Raw genomic sequence first — 27,793 nt, forward strand, 5'->3', positions numbered from 1 at the left:
CAGAAAGTGCCAAAAATCCTCATAAAAAAGGCCAAATTCTCAGTACAGGAAACAGATCTTGCTTTTGCATTTCGCGCACAAAACTTTTTCTCAAAGTAAATTAACTGGTTGTTGATGTTTTGCATGCTTAGAAACAACTTTCCAGTTCAACTGTAATTTTTACCATATTTTCTAAACTAGGTAGGTAGCTTGTGTCTTGCCACAGAGTGAATTTGGGGGATTTTCAAATTCAATTTTTTCAAAAGTGCGATAGTTTATTTTTTATTAAAAGCCATTTTATAACAGTCCATACCCTTCTTATTCGAAAACAAGAATTTATTGATTGGCACAATAAATTCTTTCTCCACGAATTTAGTTCAAAAATGGCTCTGATCGCTCTTATGGCTATTTTCCCGCCATAATTAAATCACACTAAAATATCACATAACGTCTATACAATTATATTTTGAAATGAAATAGTTGTATTTTAATTCATTGAAAGGAGTAGAAACTTCAGTAAATGTTTTAATAATTGATTTCGAATTAACTATGTTAATTAACCCTCGGACGTACAAGGGGGGGGGGGGGAGGGTGGATGTCACCCCCCATGAGGTCTTGCCAAAAATCGTCATTTTTACCATTTTTCTTAATTTTTTTCCAGTTTTTTAAAACAGAAGTGCAAGATGTGTTTATTTTTACATTCCGTAAGCATTCTGGCTTGATTTTGCATCAATTCCCGTTATTTTTTGACTTTCTAAGAAAATGTTGAAATCCAAGATGGCGGCTCTAATGACGTCACAGCCAATTAAAATTATGTCATCTTATAGAGTACGCTGAGGGCTTTCTTCCAAGTTCAAAATAATTTCGCTACGCCTTAATATAACGAAAACTCCGTGGAGGGGTTCCATCCACCCCCCCCCCCCCCCCCCCCTTGTACGATGGTGGGGGTGTAAGTTGGCTTGTACGTCCGAGGGTTGAAGTAATGATACCGCAGTCCGTGCATAAATTCATGGTGTATTTCCTGCGAAAACTAAGTCGTATTACGTAAGTATTGCTTCGATTTTCATAGTTTAGTTTGGTATGTCTTAAAAGCGAGATTATAAACGTAATATATAAGGCGGTCTTTGTAGTAATGATCCAAGGTACCAAAGAAAGAAACCACGAGTCGAGACGTTATTTCTCACGTTCACAACCCTTCTACCCGAGTTGAGACAGCATCATTGAAGCGTGTCACGGCGTGGGAAAACAATATAGCTCCAAATGATTGAAGAAAAATATGACTTTTTACTGAATAATCAAGGCTTTTCGTCTTCAACATGCAATCATCATCGTCATCATCATCATCACCACCGCCACCCCCACCATCATCATCATCATCATCATCATCATCATCATCATCATCATCAACAACAACAACAACAACAACATTATCATCATTATCTCCACAGGTGCCCCATGATCTATGATTGTTATTTTATTATAGGAAATGAAAGCTCAGATTTATGAACTTTATGGGCCATATTGCTGAACGTTGTGCTTCTGTGCAAATTTAGATGGGTGTTGGGATTACAGTCGTCTTAAGTGATAAAAACGAGAATACAGTCCTCAACAACATATATCCAAAACAGAGATTTGTGCGTTTATTGGTCAAATGAGAGTACATTAAATAATTAGCACACAATTTCATCAAGAGTGTTACGATAACAGTTGCTCTATAGCCAGATTGTATAAGCAATGGTATAAGGAAAAAAATGCTTCCTATCACTAACGATTCTAGCATAAAAATTGCTCAGCTAAACTTCTACCTGTGTACGTCTACTTGGGTCTTGTATGCGTGTTTGTGTCTGTTTTGGTATGAAAAGAACTAAAGACTAACTTGAAAAGAGAGGAGCTCGAATTACAACCAGCGTGACAGTGTTGCATACATTACAAAGGTCATGCAAACACGGCGTGGGTCATTAATCTGTTTGCATTGATCTTTGTGCAGTGATAACAACAGGTATTTTTTCAAGGTCGCCAGTCGCATGCAGTCGCCTGTTACTTCTCTTTTAGTGTTCTGGACAGATGCTCATACCTGCCAATCTATCTACGGATAAGTCAAAGTGACCTGAACTGAATGAAGAAAGCTCCCTCAGTGATTTCTGAACTTCGAGATCGCCATCCTCGCTTGCCACTCACAACAAGACCTCGAGTAGTAGAGTAGTAAGCGAACTGTAACATCTTGTTTACAAGCATCTAACGGTAGAACAGTTGTACTATATTTGAGAAGACTTCAAGGTGATTCTTGTGAAGCTAACGAACAATTCATACTTTATATAAGAGTGTTTGTCCCGAATGAAACGTGATAGTATGAATTGAAACTGACAAAATTCCGTGTCGAACGTGAGAAATAACGTCTCGACTCGTGGTTTCTTTCTTTGGTACCTTGGCCATTACTACAAAGACCGCCTTATATATTACGTTTATAATCTCGCTTTTAAGACATACCAAACTAAACTATGAAAATCGAAGCAATGCTTACGTAATACGACTTAGTTTTCGCAGGAAATACACCTTGAATTTATGCACGGACTGCGGTATCTATTACTTTAACCCTCGGACGTACAAGCCAACTCACACCCCCACCATCGTACAAGGGGGGGGGGGGGGTGGATGGAACCCTTCCACGGAGTTTTCGTTATATTAAGGCGTAGCGAAATTATTTTGAACTTGGAAGAAAGCCCTCAGCGTACTCTATAAGATGACATAATTTTAATTGGCTGTGACGTCATTAGAGCCGCCATCTTGGATTTCAACATTTTCTTAGAAAGTCAGAAAATATTGGGAATTGATGCAAAATCAAGCCAGAATGCTTACGGAATGTAAAAATAAACACATCTTGCACTTCTGTTTTAAAAAACTGGAAAAAAATTAAGAAAAATGGTAAAAATGACGATTTTTGGCAAGACCTGCTTGTATTTATTACGTTGCCATGGCAACGTCACACACCACGGACACACGTTGACATATCAAAATTTCCGCAAAGGATGAATGAACAGCTAATGGAAGTTTCAGCATTGTAGAGTAAATCGTTTTTTCAAAATTTAGAAAAAACCTCATGGGGGGTGACATCCACCCTCCCCCCCCCCCTTGTCCGTCCGAGGGTTAATTAACATAGTTAATTCGAAATCAATTATTAAAACATTTACTGAAGTTTCTACTCCTTTCAATGAATTAAAATACAACTATTTCATTTCAAAATATAATTGTAGAGACGTTATGTGATATTTTAGTGTGATTTAATTTTGGCGGGAAAATAGCCATAAGAGCGATCAGAGCCATTTTTGAACTAAATTCGTGGAGAAAGAATTTATTGTGCCAATCAATAAATTCTTGTTTTCGAATAAGAAGGGTATGGACTGTTATAAAATGGCTTTTAATAAAAAATAAACTATCGCACTTTTGAAAAAATTGAATTTGAAAATCCCCCAAATTCACTCTGTGGCAAGACACAAGCTACCTACCTAGTTTAGAAAATATGGTAAAAATTACAGTTGAACTGGAAAGGTGCTTCTAAGCATGTAAAACATCAACAACCAGTTAATTTACCTTGAGAAAAAGTTTTGTGCACGAAATGCAAAAGGAAGATCTGTTTCCTGTACTGAGAATTTGGCCTTTTTTATGAGGATTTTTGGCACTTTCTGTGCCAAAAACTAGGGGGGTGGTCAATCTCAAGATTGAAAAGGCAGAAAATCATTTAAATGCCACCAATCTTAATCTTATCTGATAGGTTTTAAATGCTGAAAATATGAGGGAAATCATCCTCGGAGACCCAGGGGCAGTTAGTGGGGCGAGGGAAACGCGAAAATGCGGGTAGAAAATAGCGCGAAACTGCGAGAGAAAAAATTAGCATATAAAAGTTGTATTGACTGAAAGTGCCCCTGGGGAAAGATTCTTACCAGACCAGTTCAAAAAGCTCTCTGAATACTACCTCCTGATTGGGCAGAAAAATCTTTTGTATTCCCTTTGTATTATTCTGCCCAATCGGCGACCAGCCTGACTACAGTCCTTTTGGTGTGTTCTCACACGAAATATGTACACAAAGCCAGTTCGCTCGCCATGTCTGTCTTGCTTGTTCGCCAAGAATTTGCTCGGGAAGGAAAAGTTTCGGCTAGTGCCTCCTCAACTTAAATGTGAAGTGTCGGGAAAATTTTGTCTTCGGGAAATATGACCGTCATTTGAGTGCTACAATTTGTGCTGCACGCATTACACGCGCGCGTAGCTAATCGGTCGATCGACGGAAAATTTTACAAAATGTAAGGTCTTGAAAGTTTGTTTGGAAATAATTTTTGACTTCCTAAAATCTTTAGCTAAATGTAACTTAAAACACATTGTTATTTTATTTTATTACTATGATACTCGAAGTTATCTTTCTTATTAATTACTATCTTTTCTTTAATGTAGATAAGGTATTACCTTTTTGTAACTTTATTTATTTTATCTTCATCATTTTCTTCTTACCTCCCGCCTCGAATAACTAGGCTAATTGCGGGAGGTGAAAAATATTGCAAATAATATGATTATTTAAATAAACTTTTTGTTGTTGTTGTAGTTTCGCTTCCAGCTGCGATCGATCTTCTATTATCTCACCTATAAAAAACTTAGGAATCGCTGCTGCACGCTTTGCACGCGTAGCTAGACGGCCGCTTTACACATCTGCCAGGCTTGTTCGTAAAAAAATTACTCTTGTTTGGAAAAGTTTCGCGTTAAGCTGTCATTGATCTTCCCAGAAAAAATCTGAAAACATCCATTACAGCAGTGCAACTAGCATATCGCACACAAACTTTTAAAACTCGCAAACAGCATGCAAGTGTTACGATACCTGCGATCGACCACAATCTGAAGAATCCGCCGTTTCTCCGCGTGCATGGCCGTCAAACTTTCGACGTTTTCAACCAGGGGAGGCACTAGCCGAAACTTTTCCTTCCCGAGCAAATTCTTGGCGAACATGCAAGACAGATATGGCGAGCGAACTGGCTTTGTGTACATATTTCGTGTGAGAACACACCAAAAGGACTGTAGTCAGGCTGGTCGCCGATTGGGCAGAATAATACAAAGGGAATACAAAAGATTTTTCTGCCCAATCAGGAGGCAGTATTCAGAGAGCTTTTTGAACTGGTCTGGTAAGAATCTTTCCCCAGGGGCACTTTCAGTCAATACAACTTTTATATGCTAATTTTTTCTCTCGCAGTTTCGCGCTATTTTCTACCCGCATTTTCGCGTTTCCCTCGCCCCACTAACTGCCCCTGGGTCTCCGAGGATGGAGGGAAATCGGCTGACCCCCATCTTTTGGCATTGCCTGGTTTACTCTGACAATGACACTTAACTAGTTGTTTATAAATACTTAAAGTGTATATGACATGAAAAATATTTTCTGCTTATTTGAAAGTCCTTTCGAAATACAGAAGAATGGCGTTTTTCTTTTTGAAATATCTTTTTTCGTTTCAGAGATATTGACGTTTTTGTATTATGCAAATTAGATCAGTGATGACGTCACAAGATTTGACTCTAAACAATGGTAAAAACTGAATAAACAATATCTCTAAAACTATTAAAGCAGTGTTCTTTAAACTTGGCACCACAAATGTGCATCACAAAAGGAACAAAATGACACCCTTAGTATTGTTGCCATAGCAACCCTTTCAGCTCCAGTCTCTCTCTGTCAAAAAGACAAATATCCCCATATCTGACCTCTAAAGTGAGACAAAGGGTCCTGCTTAGAACAGACATAGTTCCCATATTGCCTTTATTCCCACCATTGGTTTGGCTGCGCTAGATGGTTCTTGGTTTAAGACAAAAACTGGGAATTTCAGTTTTTATTGAGACAGCACCAGCGGCAAAACTGTTGTCATGGCAACAGCCCTAAGAGTAACATTTTGTTTCTTTTGTGATGCACATTTGTGGTGCCAAGTTCCAAGAATACTATTCAGTATTTTACCATTTTTAGAGTCAAATCTTATGACGTCATCACTGATCTAATTTGCATAATACAAAAACGTCAATATCTCTGAAACGAAAAAAGATATTTCGAAAAGAAAAACGCCATTCTTCTGTATTTCGAAAGGCCTTTCAAATAAGCAGAAAATATTTTTCATGTCATATACACTTTAATAAACAACTGAACGAACAGAATGTTTCTCTCTCCTCAGTTCAAGGAACTGTTTTTTGTTTAAAAGCAAAAAGTCATTAAAAGACCAATAATGCTACTTTTGACTTTTTCGCCAGAATATGTTGAGGATGATAAACCATCCCAAACCACGAAATCGCAGATCCAGCCAAGCATTTGCCCAATTTGGACTTGCAACTATTCGCCGTACCTCCTGCACAACACCACTCGAAGATCCAAACTTTTTAATTAAGCTCCTGACGCTAACGATGCCAAGTTCACCACCCTCACAGAGAAGTAAATACTCGGGAGCATCGAGACCAGTCTACGGGTGATTTCATGTTCAAGGTATCCCGACTTTTAGCCATGATTGTAGCAACTATTTTAAATCCTGTGACTGCTCCCCCAAAAATTACCTCATATAGAACATGTGGCAAGTCACTTGAAGTCTCCATCTCCCTAACTAACCCTTGGACTCAACCCTCTCGCGTATCTTTTTACTTTTACCAGTGTGTGACAACTTGTTATTACAAAGTGCGACAGCTTAATTTATTACAAAGTGCGACAACTTGTTATTACAAAGTGTGACAGCTATTTTATTACAAAGTGTGACAAGTGTTATTACAAAGTGCGACAGGTATAACAAAGTGCGACAGTTTTATTACAAAGTGCGACAGGTATTACAAAGTGCGATGATTATTACAAAGTGCGACAGAACAAGGCCCTCAGTTATTTCGACTATATACATGTATAGCACTGCAGTCACTGCATCAAGGTTACATTCATAATGGGTGTAATTTCATTACACACTCAGTAATTATTTTTGAGTTTTGCAATGTGAAATCTTTATATTTGGCACTTTTGCACGCCATTTTCGTCAGACATTAAAGCTTATGTATTTGTTGGGTGAATTAAACATGACCTTTATCTAGTCTTTTAAGCCATTTGGCTAACTGGTGTAGAAAATACACATGTACATGTATCTTTCATAAACTAGTGTGGACTTCCTTACATGTACATGTACCTACATGTACATGTAGGGGTTGACAGATTTAATCTGGACTACATTATGTTTTAGGTTTCATCAATATTCATATACTGTTGTTTTTACTATTTTGCAGATGTATCATGAGGGATTTTTCATTTATCATAATAATAATAATAAAAATAACATAATAATTATTTCATTAAGTGTCGAAAAAATATTGCAGTTGTAACCATTAATTGTTGTCCTAAAATCATCCTTCCTATTGTATTTGGAGAGGCAAAAATTAATCAATGTAATTTTAATTTCTAAAATTAATCAAAACTAAATCACCCAGTTGATGCTGGGATTTAATTTGTATTAATGATAAAAAAATGAAAATTGCTTTGTTGAGTGGAATTATTTTAATAAATTTAAGATCAAAGAGGTACAAAGCATCTTGTCTTACTTTACCGGCCATTTATTTAGTTTTTAAGTACATAGCATCAGAAACTAAAAGAGATTAAGGCGGCTTTAGCGATTTAACTTGCTTGTTGCAATGAACAGTCAATTGCAAAGTAGCCTATGGAACTTCAGCTGATGTTGGCTTGTTTGGAAAACCTTTGCTTGCTCAAGTGAGTGGAAGCTACAGTATGTGATAATGAAATGAAGACCATACATCTAATATACATTCAGTATGAAGTCACCTATTTGGTAAGTTTGTTATATGTTTTCTTTGATTTATTATTGTTTTTATTTAAACAACCACCAGAAATGTAATTGATTCAACTGTGAAAAACAGTTAAAACTAAATTTTCATGGTGGTCATGTCTTTGTGTGCCTCATGAAAAGCAAGTGAGGGGCTGAATTCATGGGTAGTGAAAATGTCATGAAGAGTCATTACATTTTTCATGACTCATTAATATTCTACCGTTCATGGGAAAACAATGGGTTTTTCATGGGGCATGAATTTAATGACACCATGAAAACACCATTAATTCCAACACCATGAAAAATGAGCTTTTAAATTCATGGATTTTTCATCACCATGAAAAAGCCATTAAAAAACCATGGTGGCTTCATTTTGATTCATGGCATTTTCATGGGTATTTTGGTCAATTAGAATTTTTTCATGGGCCATGAAGCGTTGAATATTAAGGGGATTTTCAGGTTTTTTTCATGGGATTTTTATGCAGTATTCATGGTATATTTTCATGAAAAACCCATGAAAATTTGACCATTAAAATCTAAAGAAATCCATGAAGAATCTATGAATTTTCCATGAAACATTTCAGTGGATTTTCATGGGTTTTAAGTTCATAGTGTTATCACTAGGTTATATAATCATTCAATTCGGTGCGCTGTTCTAGCTGAGAACTTGGACACAAAATCGCATTACCTGCAGTTAAACATTTAAGACCTTTTAGCGTCACAGTCAACCGTCATCTCTCTCAGTAAAAGTCCAATCATGATGTACTCCCATCATCCCCTAATATCCTTGATAAATTTTAGAGGAATCAATGTGCAAAATGTAGCGAATTAAAGCTCCGTCAAGAAATTTGGCCAATGAACTTGTTAATGAGCAAGGGTCCTGCGCGTCCTTAAGTATTGTAGGTTTTTACAGGCATTTGCCTTGTCAGGTATTCAGTCTCATGTGTTGTACATGTCGTACTTACCGATTGGGATAAAATTCAAAAATAGCAGAAATCCTTCTTTCTGGTAACTGTAGTCTGAGTGAAATGTTATCAATGCCAAGTCTCCAGCCACAAGAACGTGTTGTCCTGTCTTCTGACCACAATATACACCAAATATTTCGTTCTTTTCATTTGTTATCTTTAAAAAGTCACACCTCAAAGAAAAAACGAAATTGTTATTTAATAGATTTAGTCTAAAACCAGAGGAAGAATGACACTAGACCCACAATGCATTGCACCGTTCATTTCCAGCACGAGTTCTCGAGATGGCGGGTTTTCTTCGTGAATTTGTGGATGTTCTCCTGGATATTTTTTGCTTTATGTCGACGTAGAAGGTAAGAAAACTATATTTCCTTGCAGTTTGTTGTTTACTTGAAGTTTTCCATGCGTTTTTTAAGCCATTCCGTCAGTTAAACACGCTTATTTTGGCTGTTGTAAATGACCTTCGATTCGCATGTGATCGCTGACTCGTTGTTTGCTCATGAATTTCTCTATATTTGAAGATAAAGAAGTGAGCTTTTTCCGAATATCGACTACTAGCGAATAGCTAAAAGGCCAAAGGATTGTTTAAGTCCAAAAGGACCCAAAAGGACCCAGGTTTTTCATGATTTTTCTTAGCTTGAAGTTGACCAAAATTTCACAAATTTATGTGATTTCTCACATTTGACAGCGATTTAGGATTTATGCAGATTTTATGCTGGACCGTTTAGAAAGTTGGGGTAAACGCGGTTTTTATCAAGGATATCGTTTAATTTGTTCAATCTGTTTATTTTCTAAGAAATTTTGGATCGCATACGTCTCAGCTTTATGTTTGGGATGGGTATTTTATCTCATTGAAGGTGTTTTTGAATTTTGTTTCACAGACTATAATGGAGGAGCCATCTTCCTCTAAACGTTGTCACGTTGTTACCGGCTCAACCCCGCATAAACCAGTGGAAAAGCGATCAAGAGAGGGTAGAAGCCGTGTCAGAAAACCGCTAGATTTCTCTGGGGCAAATTTAAATACTTCTGTGGGCAGTGCAACCAGCCCAAGTTATAAGGTAACTTTGATGTTACCACATTAATTTTGTGTGTCCCTTCTTGTTACGTTGATGTCTAGTATTTGTATGTTTATTAATGGTTTTTATTGTATTTGTTGTAGTGGATTTCTCTTGATGCTTTTCATGCTAAAAACAACTGAGAGGTTTTATTGTATATATTGAAATCTCAGTAAGTTAAGTGTAAATATATATGCTTTCCTATCAATATGTTCATGTCAAATGTCTTGAGCCCCTTTATTTTGCTTGGTGTGCAACTTTTAATTTTTTCATCTACATAAAATTTCAGGTCTTGTGTCGCAGTATTAGAAAATCCCCTCTCAAGTCACCTATAAAAAAGTCACCTGTTAAGCAGCATAAATGGACATTTGAGGAAGAGAGAGCTTTGGTGGAGTTTGTGGGGATGGGAAGGATGGATCCCAAGTATGGTGGTGACAGCTCAAATGAATGGCCTGCCTTTAGAGCCACTCACATGTTCTGGACAGATGCTGCACATCACATTAAAACTATCACATGCTCAAATATACTTTTAACAAGTATGTACTTACTTTACATGACCCCAGGGTCCATTTGCTTGAAAGGAGAATTATGATTAATGCACGACTGTAATATTTTGACTGGCCCAAATGGGAGTTTATTGACTTCAGAAAGCTTCCAGTAGGAAAGTCAGTATATAATGTTTGTAATTGTTACATGTATTAGACCTTAACCTAAACAAGGAACGCAAGCTTGATTTATCAAAGTTCAATTTCAAATTATTTGTGACTTTATTATGGGATTTGCTAGAGATTTTAAAGTAAAGAATATCTTGTTTTATTACTTGTTTATAAGCTAAATACTTAAAGATTAAGACTTTAATCTTAATCTTTACAGGAAGTTGTAGCCTATGGGTTTGAAGATTTTATTTTCTCAAATACTTTAAACTGGAATTTGGAACTTTCACTTTTTTATACATAGATTCAAGAATCAGGACAAGAGCCTACAATGTTTTACGGGGCAAGTTCCCGAGCTTGGATGCTGCAGAGGCCCATTACAAGTTAACACTAACCGACTGCTTAGAAGAGCTGGATTTGTCAGGCCACAGAGGAAGCAGGATCCGCAGAACCCCAACAGGCGTAGACAAGGTCACACAAACACCAGCCCTTGAAATATCAGCCACCCCGCCATTCACGCCAGCTGCACAGACCACAGCAGCTACTAGTGTGGTGGAGCTAAAGAATGCAATATCAGTACTTGACGATGCAAGTCTAAGTGAAATTGCCAACATGTCATTTCTTAAACTGGCCATTAAGAATGGCATAGACACAAATCCAGCTGACTTCGCATCAAAGTCCATCAGAGCCATGAAACGGCTCCAAGAACATGGGAAGAACAATCTTCTCTATAAATTTGCTTTCTGCATTGCGAACTCTCGACCTGGATCAGATGTCCCCCTGTTCCCATTAGATAGAATGCCATTTGGGCTAGTGGAATATCAAATTGAATTCTTTGCTGCCACAAATATTGCACAGGTTTGTTTTTGTCAATAGAATTTGCTAGCTGAATAATCTGGGTTTGTAAATAACTCACAACAAAAAAATCCTTGTTTTTTTTTGTCATTTTATTTTTTATCTCAATGTATTAAGAAGCCTTTAGATGCTATCCTAATGTTTCAGCAGCCTGCCATTTTATTGCTATTCTCTCTACTATCAGCATAGGTCTCTCCTTCATGTCATATTATTTCAGCAACTGGAGCCTTGGGTGCACAAGGTCTTTGCACAAGGTCTAAGATGTGCAAAAAAATTGCAAATTATTTAATAAACAATATAATCTTTGTGATAATTCTTTTTATTATTAAACTGGAAATCTATAATTTGTATTTTTTTGTACTTTCAGCTTAAAGTACCAGAGGATTTCAGGATCTGGCATGAGACTATGTGCACTGAGTTTCCTACTCGTTTTAATAGACTCTTCAGGGGACCCATGTGGAGTAACATAGCTGACCAGTTTCAAAGAGATCCTCTATATGTAAGTACTTGTCTGAGTACTTGTTAAATGTTATTTAATTTACAGCAGTGGGGGATGAAGTCTGATAGTGGCCAATGATCTGGGAGTATAGCAACTACAACTGTATGTCATGCTGTGTGTGCTTTTCTTGTTGCAATCTGATATTTGTAGGAAAATAACCAAGTAGTTATTGCATTCTTTCACAGATTACAAATACAAAAGGAATCAGCAATAAGACTAAATATTTGTTGTTCTTGAAGTCTGACTATTAATTTATTTGTTTATTTTAGGCTAGGCCCAATGTTGCCGCACCAAGTACAAGGACTGTACAGAGGAACACTGCTGCATCTGATTTTTCTCACAAACCTGAACTTCAGGTAAATATTGCTTTTAACAAAACAGTGTGTGAGTGCAAAAAAGATTTTTAAGTTTGAACCCTCCAAATAACAGATAAATGGAAATTAAACTTGTGGATGTATTGTACATGTTTTGCATGTATTGCAATGGATAGTAACTATTGGCAACCTAAAAATATTTCACTTTTTCATACATCTGCAGATTGAAGCTCTAAAGCAGTTGAAACTTGCTAACCCCGATGGCCGGTTTTGGATAAAAGTGGATGCATTTGATGTAAAGGCTATCCTGCAAGAGTCTGTAAAGGGAGTTTGGAATGGTGATGTGGATTTAGGAGATGGCAAGTTGGCATTGTTTAATGAAGAGTATGAGAGAAGAAAGTCTCTTTGTAAATCAAAAGACCTTAAAGATGATAGTGTTTATCTGGAATCAAGGTTAAATGAACTGAAAGACTTTTTACAAAGAGACGTGACTTTCCTATCAAGTGGCCTTATTGCTGCTGAACAAGAGTATGAGAAGAAATTTAATGCTCCTAACACCTCTCAACACTTGTTAAAGACTCTGTGTTGGGAACGTGTTGAGTTCAACACTTTGCTGCAGCAAGCACAGTGCTTTATTGAGAAGTATGAGGCAATGATCTCAAGCCTTCATCAGGAGGTTCCACGCCAAAGGCAGGTGATTACCGCACTTCAGAACATTGAAGAGGATGCCATTACATATCTCAGGAACCTTTTTATCAAAAAAAGGCAACCAGGAGCGACACATGTCCTGCTATTCCTAATCAGCGACGAGCGTCGCAACAAGAAGCCGTATGCCCTGCCAGTCCAGTATGTCCCTTACAAAAGCATCAGAGACCAGTTCGTAAGGGACCTGACAGACGATATCAAGAGAGAAATGGTGAAGATGGATCTAAAGCCTGTTGGTAAGTCTGATACATGTAGCCTTGTAATATTTCCAACTCCCCTCCCCGGCCCCCTACCCCCCTTCTGGTTCTTTTGGATAGATTTTGGAAGAGATAATATTATTAAAAAAAATGTGATCAAGAATAATTGCATTAAAAAACCACTAAATAAAAAATGTGCTCCAGTGTAAAACTTGTAAATCTAACAACAAATAATGCTGTCTTCCAGGGGGTGTTAGTGATGGCGAGTTCAATAGTTTGAGGACACAAGGTGCTACACGGCCACTTCATATATGGCAACTTATCCATGATGCTAAGGAAAGTGTGAGTCGCCAAAGTGAACGAACCTTAACGGCCATGTTGCTAAAGACAGGAGGTGAGTAAAATTAATGTACAACAGTATATGGGTTTCTAAACACTATATTGGCCAGGGATGTAGCTAATGAAACACTTACCAAGCTCAACAACAAGCCCAGCTGTCTTTTCTGGCCTTGGCAGCTCTAACAAATTAACTAAGTCTTTGTTTTCATGTGAAATTAAAGCCGGATTTAAGTTCTACTTTAGCTGGTTAAATTAGACGGCAGCCAGCCGTAAGCAACATCCTTGATCAGCCCTGGTAGTTTGTGTCTCTGTGCAATCCATATTTGGTGGATAAACTGTGTATACATGGTAATTACTATGAATACATTTTACAATGTATTTGTGAGATAATGAGCTCATCCAAATACATTGTGTATACAAAACACTTTTTATCTAGAGAAAAATGGATATCATATTGGACTCTTTAACTCTAAACTCTCTCAAACAGAACAACTTGATGGGTCCCCAGTTGTACAGAGACCAGACCATGCTATTCCTTATGAGGTTATTGAAGAACTTCATCAACTTCAGACAAGGGATGGTTTGACTTTTCATGATGCCCTCACCAGACTGAGAGGAGCCCTTGTGCCCCAGGGCTACGCGCCCCACTCCTTTCGCCCAAAAGTAACAGAGAGTCGGCTAGACAAGCTGCGTTCATTGGTGGCTACCTATCGCTACAGGCACAGAATTACAGAGTTGGCAGCAGAGGGAGTTGATTTGAAAACTTACCTGTATGTCCCAGAAATGGACCCCGTAATGGCAACTATTACCATGAACGTGAAGACCATTGCCACATCCTGAAACGGATTTGGAAGCACACACGGGAAAAGGGTTTGTTTACATCGTAATTTTATTTTATTTTTTTATAGCCTGTTTTAACTGAAAATATTGCATTTCAGTAGCTTGATTTCAAGACCTTGAAATTACTTGAAATTGGCTTTTTGGTCTTTGAAAGTCATTGAGTTTTTTATTGAATGAGATTGAAAAAATATCAATGCTTTTAAGGCTTGAAGAAGTTTACTGAAAAAGGTTGACTTTAACACGACCATTTGGCTTGTTTTGAGGTAAATTTCATAAAAAAAAATTCGTGAAATTTCCAAGAAGGGTCCTGGAATTTTTTGGCAGGAACAGTGTACGGACCCTGTTATTAGTTCAATTTAAACTATTTTTAACTTTGTTTAGAGCAACTTTAGTCCTAATTGTATTTAATGTTAATAATTGTCTTTGCTTTCTCTCTCATTAAACTTTAAAAGCACAGCTTCACTAGCAAGTGTAAACTTTATAAATTCTGGCAGAATAAAGTTCTTATTTATCTTTTCAAAGGTCCAGAAGGAATGAATCTTCAGGGGTTTGATGATGCAGTCCGCAACCCAGGGACTGGTCTCACACTCGCGGCACTTAGAGGCGAAAGAAAGCAATCTGTACCAGATGCTGAGAGAATGATGTCATTTCTGGTAGCTAAGTTTCTTCTAGAGAATGGATATGAGATGGAAGGCAAGTTTGTTGAGATTGTTGCAGGGTGGCACGAAGCAGCAGATGGCAGAGGTTTATCCCAGTTGGCACGTTGCAGAAAGAACTACGCAATGCTCAACATGATTCTCGATGAGTGGATGCCGTGGCATAAAGAGGTCTATGATTTCACCACTATTGACATCAACAGGCAAGCACATCACTAAACATTAAAATATACTTATGCTGCCCTACATGCCACCGGGTGTAAAGGGCATGAGCGAATGAGTGTTTATATACTTATACTACTATCGATAATAATTTACTGTTTGGTAAAATGCACCTTGATCAGTTGTCACTGAATGAATTTAAAATAGTCAGGGCTTTTATTGCTTATGTTGCGAATAAAAAAATTAAAAGGGGCACTGGGGCAGGTCCTTTTTTTGGAGGGGAAAGGTGAGAAAGAAAAACTTTTTAAAAACATTTTTTTCTCACCTCCAGCTTTCAGCAAACAAAAGCATTCATGACAATTGTCTGCAAACAATTCACCACAGTCTAACAATAATGGTCTGTCCCTAAGTAGCTGTATATCCCATTTTATCTTTTAAAGGCCAGTGAAGGATATCTGTGGGTTTTCTCGTGAAACCGTTATTGCAGTGACAACCAACATTGAAAGTATGGAATTCCGCAGACGACAGAATGAAGAAATTGGTTACGAAGAACATCCAAGAGCCGGAACCACAGACGATGTTGAGGCAATCATTGCCTTCCTTCACAGGATGCTTGGGGCTATATTTACACTTAAACAGTTCAAGGCTGGCTGGAAACAAGTTGTCAGGTCAGTATGCACAGATACCTTAAACTTTTTTTTCAGCCTACTATAGACTTAATGTCCAGTGCATGTAATTGTTAATTGGTGCCACTATTGTAACTAGACAGGGTAGAGTATAAAGATACATGTCTGATTTTCTGCCCAGTTCCCCTCACATGGGAATAAGGACCTGATGATGGTTAATAGCCAATGTGACAAATGGGGCATTAGAAAAAAATACTTTACTTATGCAAGGCAAGCCATGTTTCATCTTTATAATAATTTCCTTTATATCCCCTTTTAGAGAGTTCAGCAAGCGTATGTCGACAGACCTGCCATTTTACTACTGGACTCTTAATGAGAGGTATCAAGCTGATGATGAATATTATGAGTCATTTGATGTTGGGCCTGATGTACCAGATGACCAGGATCCCTCCTGTCATCCGCTGTGCCTCCATCGTCTGTGCATCAATCGAAGAGAAGATTCCTCACTCCCCTGTTATGGTCGTGCTTTTCTACCACCACGCAACCAGCCCAGCATCCGCCAGCAGAATCATCGACCAGTAGCCCAGCTTCCAGACCCTATCGACCGGGCTTCTTAATATTATTATAACATGAACATTAATAGAAGATATGGCTAATGTGCATGGTGGCATTGTCTAAACGTGCAATTGTTAACAAACATTTATAGCCTGGTGTAATATGACAGTGCCATTAGCAAATAAGTTGGCTTTCCATTTCGTTGTTTCATGCAGACACATTTGTATTTGATTTGCTAGTTATGATTCACCTGACGAGGAAACCACTTTAGTAAAACTAGCCAATATTACATAATTATTATTTCAATAGCCCAATTTCAAAATTTTAAAATTCAGTCTTAATCGACAGACATCACTTCGAGGCTCCGGGTAATAAACCCCACAATCTCTATAGTTTAGTCCCCTTTCTGTTGTGATAGCCATTCCATAAGAGCTTATGCTTAACATCCAAAATCTTGTCACATTTTCACTTCTTACATTTTCCTATAATTGGGAGAATTTGTTTTGGAGCAGAACAATTTGGTCTTTTGTGATCATTCTTTAGTTAGATTCTCATGACCTTCATTATTTAGGGATATGGGTCATGGAAAACCATGAAAGTCAAGAAATAAGAACATTTCATTTTCCTGGCCTGGAAATTCATGGAATTTAAGTCTGGGTCATGGGAAGTCATAAAAAATAGTATTGATTGTATGAAATAAATAAGGCAGATAATAGTATTAAACTGTAAGACTCTGAAACACCAGTGTTACAGTTCAGATGTGATAGCAATTGAAAGAACCTTTGCCATCGAATGTATTAGTCCAATAAACACCATTTTACATAGTTCAAACTTGAGGCTTTTATTCACAAATACTTAACAATAGCAAAGACCATGCATGTATGTCCAGTGACAACAACATGAGCTTGAAAAAGTGAACTATTCAATGTCATAAAAAAATTTATCTTTTAAAAACACCACTCTGGGATATGTTTTATAAACTAACACAAGTATGTTACCCCGTACACTGGCTCCGATTGGCTACTCACATTTGGCATACACTAATTATGTAGCTTTTGTTATTCATCTCTACAAAAACAACAGTGATGTCTAGTGTGCAAGGTTTTGCCCTCAAACTGTGAATATCAACCTTGGTAGTTTGTGTCTCTGTCAATATTTACTAGTTCCCCCCAATTATTATTAGTGGCAAGGAAAATATCCACCAAGTGCTATTTACCTCCACTTTGGGTAATAATAGTTAACTATTCCAGGAAAAGTTTAAAAAAATAATACCCAGTTTATTTTTTTTGGAACCCTAACCCTGTAACTGGGAAGAATCCCTCCACTCTCAGAGCTAAAAATGAACTTGAAAACTTTGTTTGAAAAATTATGGGAAATTAGATGGCCACTGACAATAGATTATTCCTGCATGGCCATTTACTTAATACTCATTGTCATAATCTTTTCTTACATGGCAATGGAAGAATTGTATCTGTTGTTATAATCATCTCTTTCCCATGTACCCATTTTCACTATATTAATTCCAGCAGTAAATCTGAAGTCAGATATCACAGGATAATAAATTCTGCGCAAATTACACAGTTCCAAAGACACTACTTGATGATGATAAAGGGCTCTTTTCAATTTTGGAATCTTCTTTTTGCCACAGTATCCTAAGATGTACCACTGACCATCTGAAAGTACCTCAAATTTGAGGGCATTGCAGTCTGAAATGTTGTCAGGTTCATGTTCCACTCTCAATTGCACCTTCTGCTTTTTGACTTGCATATTATAGCACTTTTTTAGACCTTCTTGATATCGCATTTCCCAATTAGAACCAACAATGGGAAAATATTCCACCGTTTGTTGTGGTTCGGTTTGTTCGTGCTCATCTGTTTCCTCTTCATCTTGTTGTGAGTATTCATCATCGTTATCATCGCTTTCTTCAGAGTCTTCGCCAACCAACAGCTCTTCGAGCAGGGGAATCACTGCATCTGCTTCTTGTGGAGGCTGAGCAAAGTCGACTATGCAACGCTGGCGATCATAAACAAAACAATTGCAGTGGCCTCGTGTTTTAAGGTCTACAGGCGGCAAAGTGTCGTAGCGTTCTTCGTCATTCGTAATCTCTCGTGGTCGAATCACTGCTGTTGCTGGAGCTGGGACGACATCAAAATCCCAAATAAGTGCACATTCGTAGTTTGGGCTGTCTTGCTCTCTTGGATCTGTGAACTGGATAAAAATGAATACAAAGAGATGAGCTTTAGAATCTTCGGCATGAATTACCTTCGCTACATCGAAAATTGCACATCGAAATGCAAAACAAAATAAAGTAGATTTCGGTACCATTTCCACCGAAGCGACAGCTATATTTCTTAACTATACTTTCAACTTACCTTCAAGTTGCAACTTGTTCGCAGAGAAATTAAGACAGGACTGCGTGCGTTGTTGAAAACGTCTTCCAATTGAACGCGGCCATTGTTTAAAGGAACCATTGAAATCCTTCTTTCTGTCATTTTATCAACGAAACTAACGTGCACTTGACGACAAACAAGCTCAACACAAGGCAAACCAAGTGGGCAGACAGGGAAATCTTCTTTAGAAATGCAGTACAAATACAAAAGCGGCGTATTTTGAAATACAGTCGCGCATTCGCCAAGCACCTCCACGAAGGACGCCATTTTGATGTTACTGGATCGACTCTCTGAGCGTAATGATGACGTCACGAAATTTTCGATAATATACTTTAAATCGCAATGCATTGTGGGTCTAGTGTCATTCTTCCTCTGGTCTAAAACCGTAGCTCCCCAGTAATTTAATTTGCATTTATTTAAATGTCTGAATTCACTGACCTTAGACATAATAAAAAATAGGTCTAGTGCCCGCGATCCAATATAAACCCTTTTCCGTTCAGCGTTAAAACACGTTATTTCGATGAGTTTTATACCTGAGCCCGAGATATGGTCACGTGATACTGGTCAGTGGACTCTTTTTGTTGACAGCTGTTAATCGACCATAACGTGGATGACCAGTATCAAAGAGGTTAGGGTCAATCTATTTCTGAAGTGGGCGACGTGCTTGCGTATGGACGTACGCGCTCGCTAGCCATGCCGCTAGCGGTGGTGACCATGAAATCTCACGTTCATGGTTTTCTTATTTCTGTAAATTTTCTAGGGATTTGGTGCTCCACTCTGTGACCCTTCGGCCACTGTGGAGCTCCGCTTTGATTTTCGCCCGCACAATACACATTACGCGAAAGAAAAAACGGACACATTACGGGAAAAAAAATATTCAGTCGAAGTTTAAAATGTCGTTACTCAAATACGGAGTTTTTTAAAAGCAAAAATTTTCGTGTCAAAAAGTGGAATCTGACAATGAATCAGAAACCAAAGTTCACCAAAAATCATCGATGATGACAAAAACTCCCAAAGCAATCAATCACCAATTGAAGAAGAGGAAGAAGAAAAAAATAAGTGTGGGATAGCACTCGCACTAAAGTAAACGAGCTGAGGAATGTTTTGATGTAATATTTTATATGTTTTTATGTTTATGCTCTCGGCTTTCTCATGCATGAAAGCGCCAAAAACGTATTTTGTTTGTCAGCAGATATGTCGCCATTCTTGATGCAAATCTTTTATATTTCGCCAATATGGCTGTTTTTACTTGATCTGTGAGGAGTCTTGCAGTTTTTGTAGTTTTTGCAGTTCAATTTTAAGGAAACAACATTTTTTTGACCATTTTTTAATGTAAGATCTTATTTCGAATACAGATTTTTTTAATTAGTTTTTAATAAGTAGTTTTTAATTGTAATTCGTTTCTTATATATTATTGTATATCGTAGGTTTTTTAATGTGTATCTTAGATTTTTTAATACTTGTAAATAGGAGGGCCACGAGTTTGTTAGCTTTTTAGCTATTAAGTGCTACCCTCTATAAATAAAGACGTTACTTACTTACTTACTTACTTACTTACTAAACAACTTTTGAGTTAACAGCGTATTTTGGCGTTGGAAAAGCTTTTTTAAAAGAAATGTAGGGATAAGTGGTCAAAGATGGCTGACAAATTTAGGTGTTTTTATTCCGTGTAACGCGACACGTATCAATTATGACTGACTTGGGAAGGGAGAATAAATTAATACATTTAATGTCGCAGTATTTACAAGGGGAATTACAATTGACAATTTATACCAGCTGCAAAGATTGAGAAGAATACGTTCTGTTACTTACAAGCATGAAGGACCATCCTCTAATTCAAAATCGTTGAAATCAATTTTCATTTCCATGCCACGTGGAATATTAACCGAATAAACGCAGTGCATATTTCCAGGATACTTCATTGGAAAACCAGGACTTTTAAGCGAGTTGTTAACAATTGTACCACATTCTAATAATAAAGAGCAAAGGGTATTTATTATTTTACAGACGCCTTTGCCATTGGAATTTTTGCCTTCACTTGAACAGCAAAGGCTTTCTCAGGGGGGGGGGGGGAACTCCCTTTGTTTCACGACTGAAAAAGGAGTCATAGCGATGCCGGGCAACCGAATGTGCGCAGTAGCTATCGAAAGGTTGCTAAGGGAACAGTGAATAGCTTGACACAGTCATTGTCTAGTTCGCATGTCTTGATCTTGACCGTGCACAAAACACAATAGCTATTTGCATTTTGTTTGTTCTTTTAAAGTTTGCCGGACATCACAACAACAAACAGTGATAACGGTGTCCAATTAAAAATAACTCCAATGATTCTGAAATGATTTACCATTTTTGGTTGTTAAATGTCAGCCGTGACCTATCTTCGCTTGGTATTCCACGCCGCCAAAATATTCTCAGTGACGTGAAACATCAGGTGAGAAATCAGTGGCATAAAACACCAAACGCAAACACCGCCACTATTCGCATTTCACACGCATGCAGAATTTATATTGAAATCTTTCTGAGAAAACAAAACTTTGGGTGATGTCATTCTTAGCAACGGCTTGATTAATATAGACTCGCACGGTTTCCAGGCACCGCTATGTCTCCAAAGAAAAGTGCCGACTTTCTTCCCCACCACCCCCCCCCCCCCCTGGGCTTTCTTTCCTCACGTCCGGAGTCGCCTCGTTCCCATACCTTAACTTTAACCTAACCTTTAACCTGCGTGATTGAGAGCAAGAGCTCCGGTGGGAATTGTTTAGGATTACAGTCGAACCTCGATTATCCGGACCTCGATTATCCGGATTTCTCTATTATCCGGACTTCCCAATGTTTTCATGATATTAATTAGTGACATTCAAGACCAGATATAACTAAGTTCTACGACGATTTTAACGTTATCTCAAGGTGGTTTACCTGTCAAGAAACATTGGAAAACCTCTGATGTGTGGTTTCCAATCGAACAACATTTGATACTTCGGCAGACAACTTCCTTATTCACTTTCCACTAGCCATAAAAACATTCACACAAATAAATTTGCTTTCTGTCTTTGCTTACTTGTATTATACTGAAGTTTACAAGGCAAAATGGCAAAATTCAGAATGTTTTAATCCGTCTTTGAAGTGAAAAACATCGTAGAAAGTTCGATCGGTTGACACCGTATGGTCATTAAAGTTCCGTTTTACCATACGTTGATACGTCCATAAGTCTATACGTACCCTAGTCTTTATTAGATGATAGTTAGTCTTGAAATGTTATCTTCGCGTAAATTTAGAGTTAAATAAATGGCAGAATAAATAACCGTGGGGCTCCGCTTTTAGGCTTGGCTTAATCTTACACGAATACGTGTGGAAGGGGTTAGACATAAAACTGCGGTACAAAAGCTTATTATTTTTTAAAACAGAAATAGTTGCACTTCACCTTCTGAACGAAATTATATCGGCCGGTTTTCTGATCTTCCCTTGAATGTTTACCTGCTTTTCACATTTTTTCAACCGCTTTTGACGTACATCTACATAGACAGTCTATTTAAATTAAGCCGATAGTTAATTATTTACCGCGAGCTGATTTTTTTTACTCGTCAGTTGATTTTCTTTTTCAAATATACTAAAAAGAACAAATTGTGTATCGCCATACAGCTACGATTTTAATAAACTACATAGGCCTTTCGACCGTAACGGTCCTCTTCAGTGTAGTAACATTTGAAATGGCAACGACCAGTAACATGATATTACAGTACAGATAGGGTGTGTCGAGATATTTATAAAATTAAGTAACGCCGGTGCGTAATGCACACGGATCAACCCTATTAAGGCCATCAGGCTCACTAGTGCGCAACTTACTTATCCAAATGGACTCTAACTCATTTAACTTCTCAGGAGAAGAATGGCTTAATACTACAAACTTAAATGTTTGGTTAAAAGTAGAATTATGGGAATCTAAATGAATTTTAAGGGCAGACTCCTTGCTGTTTCTATGCCCAGTAATGCGGTCACGCAACTTTTGGGTTGTGTTACCTACATATTGTTTTTTACAAAATATACATTCTGCCATATAAACTAAAGATCTAGAAGTACATGAAGATTTGCAATTAATACGAAAAGAATTCCCTGTAGTGGTACTATTTACGGTGTTGATGGGATTAATTAAATTACAGGATAAACATCGTTTAACCCCACATGGAAGTGTCCCTTTGCTCTCACCCGGAACAGACAAAGAAATAGCCTTACGTTTGTACAAAAGGTCTCTAAGATTGGATGCCCTGCGAGTGCAAATCATAACACGAGCTCCTAAATCCCTCCAAATGGGTGATTTGTCCAAGATCTTGGAGCCCTGTAGAACAAATTCCCTGGTTTGCTTAGCACCCGGGCCATATGTAATAACCCAAGGTACTATGTTTTTGTTCTCTTGATTTCTCATGTTATACGACAGAACCCGGGGTTTGGAGGCTATCTTGTTAAGAATACGTTTAACCGACCCTCTGTTGTAACCACTGATTATAAAAGCATCAGCCAGCTCGTCTAATCTGACCAAAAGCTTGTCATTGTTGGAGATGATACGTCTAAGACGTATGCCTTGGGAATAAACCACACTGTTAAAAGTATGACCTGGATGGCTGGATTTCTTTTTCAGTCGTTGTCGATTTAATTCTCCCGCGTGTTGTATTGTTTTGTCATGACATTATGTTTAATTACCGGGAGTTGATTTTTTTTTACCGTGAGTTGATTCCGTTTTACCAAGAGTTGATTTTTTTACAGTGAATTGTATTTCTCAGTTTCCCTTGTTGATGTTCTTTTGTCGTGAGTTGAAGATCTTCTGCCCAAGGGAGTTGGCAGGCTTTGTTTTTATTTTAATTGTTTTATTGCTGTGTGCTTATTTTGTTCTACTTCAAGAAAATATGCTGTGTCGTGGGCATTTTTGCTGTGCCGCAAGATATTTATGGCTGTAGACTTCATTAAAAAAAATAATCACGAGCATTTGGCTTAACCTTATTATTTGTTAAATATTACATACCTGCTGTTGGTCGCGTATCACTCTCTGCTGAGGTAAAAGCAAAATCACTGGTTACTGATGACAGTGCTCAACCACAATAATTGATATCGTAGTCTTAAAAAAATGTAAGGTCTAACCTTATTTTCGTCAAATTCAGGAATACGCCACCTTTTGAATCAAAATCAGTCGCGATATGCTTCCGTCAATCAAGTTCATTGTGTCCTTATTTAGGGTGCGGTTTCCTTTCACCGCGTATGTCAATTCAATCTAGAGCTCCGTCGAAAAATGACCAGGGAAAAATTCTGAAGTAGATTAGCTTTGGCGAGTCGTTTATTGACAGGTATTTACGAGTAGTCGTTGCTCGATGTTGCAAGAGCACCAGACGCTGTGCTACATGGAAGTGGAACAGAATGTGTTTTGTCCGAGGATAAAATTTCGCAGTGGAAAGAGTATGAACAGGAATACGAATGTCGTACTTTCTCGATTAAACGCCTGACCCCGATTAAACGCCGGCCTCGTATAAACGCCGGGTCAAAATTGCTAACTTTTAAATAAACGCCGGTGGCGTTTGGTCGAGGTCCCGGCGTTTATTTGAGGTCAAGCTAACAAGTAAATATACACTCTTGAATGGCAGCGCTATGACATACTAGTACAATATGCTGCTTTGGAACTTTCAAGAAACGTTCAAAAGAAATGTCCGGGCGTTACATAGCTACGATGGACGCTGTACAACAAAATAAAACCCACCGAACTTCGCGTTCTTGTCTTCGTGACTGATGCATTTCCTTTCTTATCTTAGTGCTCAAACTCGCAGTCGTGAAATCTCGAATATCCCGCCAGCGTTTGCTTATAAGTTGGACGAGGTCGTTTAAAAACGAGTGAGACGTTGGCGACATTCCCTTTTATGAACCTAAAACTTTGTACCCATAACCTTTACTTGAATGCTCCTTTATTGTTCATATACCGTTTATGTTCTGTTTGTCGCAAATCTTGATTGCAACATAAACGTGTCCAATCCGCAATAATGTACCTTTGGGTAATTATTAAGACCCAGGGACTGTTTTTCGGGGCAAACCGAAGAGAAAAATCGCCCCGTCTTGACAAACTACCCCTTCGTCTTGGAGGTAGGTAACAGTAAATCAATCTGAAAAATGACAGAAAATTACAGTCCTTTAATAAACGCCGGGTCCACCAAGCGTTTAATTGAGAAAGCAAGTTCTGGACTATCCCTTCTCGCACCTGGGGTTCAACCCCTTTATAGTGCGCAAAAGGGATAGTTCTGGGTCTGGACTATCCAAAATCATGTTTTGTTTTATTTTCTGCTAGTTATTATCGCTCATACTGTTAAAAACCTGACTTTTCATTTGTTCTTTAAGAGAAGTAAAACATTTTAGTATCTTCAGCTAAAACTATCGAGTTTTTATCCCTTAACTAACACTACCCTGACTGAAAACAACTAACAATCACTTCTTTTGAATAATCCATTCGTGCCTAAGCTTACCCATAGCTGTTCCGCTGAGTAACCTAATCACTTACACGAAAATTGACAGAAACGTGATGGACATTCGTGTAGTGCGGTGGATTCGTTTAAGAATTTTTATTTTTTTATCTATTTCATGCCGGACTTTAAGTATAAAAAATTATTATAAGGTGTAAAATACGTATTTTTAGTCATGTACTGACTTGCTTCTTATTCTTATTCAAGTGGGAGACTCCATACTATATCACTAGAAAGTGTTTCGTAACTATTTTATACCATGCCATAGAAAATACGCTAACTAGATTTCGTCAAGAAATAGATCGCAGCGCACGATGGGAAGGTTGGGTTGAATACTGCCGCATATACAACGGCCTATTCTGAAGATTATTCGAGCTCCCTTTTTCTGTGATGAGAGAAATTGAAGAACGGAATTTTAGGGCTATAAGAGTAATTGGTCAAGTTACATTGAGGTCAGTGGCATCAAAGAAATTTTTCTCGTCTTCGACAGATTTATCTTGAAATAGCAATTGTTCTCAGTGAAATTCGACATTGTTTACAGTCTTGTTTACAGTATTTCTAGCTTATCCGGAATCCACGAAGTGCGTATTTCTGAAGAGACCGCCAATTTTTAATGCAAATATCTCTTCACTTTGACGTATGCTCGCAGCTTTATTGACTTCTAGTAAATATTTGTATAATTATGAATCGCCAGAGCAAATCAGCGTAAATTGTTTCCGGTATTCTTTGTTCGACTGGCCTCGAGATTGAGTTTGACGACGTTGGGTAAAGGCAATGACTCAAAATAAGTTTTGATTGACGGAACCCACTCGCCAACTGAAAGTTGCCAGGTCAAAAAGTATGAAGGAAAGACAACACGTTGGAGCTAAGTAACCCCTTCTAGATGACTGATCATGAAAAATGGCACATAAGATGCTGTACCTACCAAGTGGAACCAGAGTGAAAAATAACTGAAATCCTCTTCTTTCCAAAAAGTAGTCTGAATGGAATTTTATGACTGCAGATGCTCCAGTAACTAGAACAGCTTTTCCAGTCCAGTGACGACAGAACACACCATATGCCTGACCTTTGTCGTTAGTTATCTTCACATAGTCATAACTACAAAGAAAAATATATGCAACGACTTAAATGCCAATTATTCCGTAGGCAAAATACAACCTATGGATATATGTTGACATATGATGTGATTTTCTGGTTTATGTGTGAAAGACGGAAGAAACATGCTATCCTGCCGTTCACTCACTCAATCGTACTTCTTTGAAAAGGTAATAGTACGTGACATGCTTATTCAACTTCCCCCTGACCGAAGTCGTCTTAAGCTTCTTGAGGGGTTTTAGTTCAATCCATTACTAATGCGTAAGGTTTTGCAGTTTCTTACCCGCAGATCAAACTCATTTCAATAATACACAATGACGAAAATAATAATAAATAAATAATAAAATATTTATATAGCGCCATATCCATGGCTCATGGCGCTTTACAGTAAAATATTTATTAAAAAATGAAATTTACTTAAAAAAATTTACATCAGTGATAAAAGGAAAATACTAACAAATAAAAAGCTAAGCTGTAAAAATGGAAATGAACTAGGAATCATTAAAGCCTTTAAATGAAAAACTAACTCATTAACTAACTAACTGATTAGCTAAGTAACTAACTAACTGTCTAACTAAACTATCTAATTTACTGGTTAACTGAATAACTAAAAGTCTAATTATAAAATTTGTTAAAAAGGTATGTCTTTCTACAAGTCTTAGAATCTGATCGCGAGCCGCTCTCTCTTATATAGTTCGGGAGAGAGTTCCATAGGCTAGGTGTTACAAAAGGGAGATGGTATTTTTACATGGTATTTATACATGAACTTCCCTCACATAATCACGCTTATGAACTTAGTATGTCAGAAAGTTATTCAGTTTTCCACTGACTGAAGTCTTGTTGGGTTTGTTGAGGGCTTTTTTTCGCTCCACGACTTTTACTTACCTGCATGATGGCATATACCCTACTTCGAAATCCCGAAAGTCAATTTTCATTGCCTTGCCATTTGCGATTGGAACTATGTAAGTACAGTCCATATTGCTTGGGTAGTTGCTTGGATAGCCAGGACTTGTTAGTGTGTTACTTACCACTGACCCACATCCTGTTAAGAAAAAAGGATACCTCTTAAACTCTCTAAGCCAATAAAAATGTGTAGAATATGTTTACTACTGAAGTACTCGATTGTCAAACATTGTTTTTACTGCAACCATCTTTAAAAAAACACAACTTGCAGCTATCCCTCCCACTTGGAAATAATAATAATAATAATAATAATAATAATAATAATAATAATAATAATAATAATAATAATAATAATAAAATAATAATAATAAAATAATAATAATAATAATAATAATAATAATAATAATAATAATAATAATAATAATAATAATAATAATAATAATAATAACACAAGTCATTTTATCACAGGAGTGAGCCGAGATAGCAGTGCTCGGAAACGGAGCAAATCATCTGTCAACCTTTGTTAAGAAAAACGTCACCTTCACTCTTCTTTTTCTCTTAAAGTTTTTAAATAAATACATACACGCGTGTTGTGTTTCACACCGCCGTGGCATAAATATTAACCCGAGAAGCGAAGCTTCGAGGGCTAATATGCTAGTTTTAAGAACATCAAATTTCCAAGGGGCAACTATCAGACCGA

General features: G+C 37.5%; 2 protein-coding genes and 1 long non-coding RNA gene across 4 annotated transcripts in view; 1 reads left to right on the forward strand and 2 right to left on the reverse strand.

The window, feature by feature from the left end:
- The first annotated feature begins 8,982 nt into the window (after positions 1-8,982).
- LOC144642774 (uncharacterized) lies at positions 8,983-14,882 on the forward strand. Of its 2 annotated transcripts, none has more exons than XM_078501843.1 (10): positions 8,983-9,117; positions 9,646-9,822; positions 10,109-10,355; positions 10,777-11,330; positions 11,695-11,826; positions 12,096-12,182; positions 12,358-13,081; positions 13,290-13,436; positions 13,869-14,251; positions 14,744-14,882. In XM_078501843.1, exons 2-9 carry the CDS (start codon positions 9,652-9,654, stop codon positions 14,219-14,221), a joined length of 2,415 nt encoding a protein of 804 aa, XP_078357969.1. In that variant the 5' UTR covers positions 8,983-9,117; positions 9,646-9,651; the 3' UTR covers positions 14,222-14,251; positions 14,744-14,882. The 2 variants fall into 2 exon arrangements, with proteins under 2 accessions (XP_078357969.1, XP_078357971.1); XM_078501845.1 differs by having other exon boundaries at positions 12,364-13,081.
- Positions 14,883-16,951: 2,069 nt separating this feature from the next.
- LOC144642810 (uncharacterized) lies at positions 16,952-18,981 on the reverse strand. The gene is made up of 2 exons (XM_078501898.1): positions 18,593-18,981; positions 16,952-18,428 (listed from the first exon to the last, which is right to left on the reverse strand). Exons 1-2 carry the CDS (start codon positions 18,956-18,958, stop codon positions 17,667-17,669), a joined length of 1,128 nt encoding a protein of 375 aa, XP_078358024.1. The 5' UTR covers positions 18,959-18,981; the 3' UTR covers positions 16,952-17,666.
- An 8,152-nt stretch (positions 18,982-27,133) lies between these two features.
- Positions 27,134-27,793, reverse strand: part of LOC144642430 (uncharacterized) — an 8,157-nt gene continuing 7,497 nt past the window's right edge. The window contains exon 3 of the long non-coding RNA XR_013568733.1: positions 27,134-27,232. This is a non-coding gene — a long non-coding RNA (uncharacterized LOC144642430). The remainder of the gene's footprint in view (positions 27,233-27,793) is intronic.

Source organism: Oculina patagonica, chromosome 2, assembly GCF_052425735.1.
Source record: "Oculina patagonica isolate OP01 chromosome 2, crgOcupat, whole genome shotgun sequence".
Classification (NCBI taxonomy): Eukaryota; Metazoa; Cnidaria; class Anthozoa; order Scleractinia; family Oculinidae; genus Oculina; species Oculina patagonica.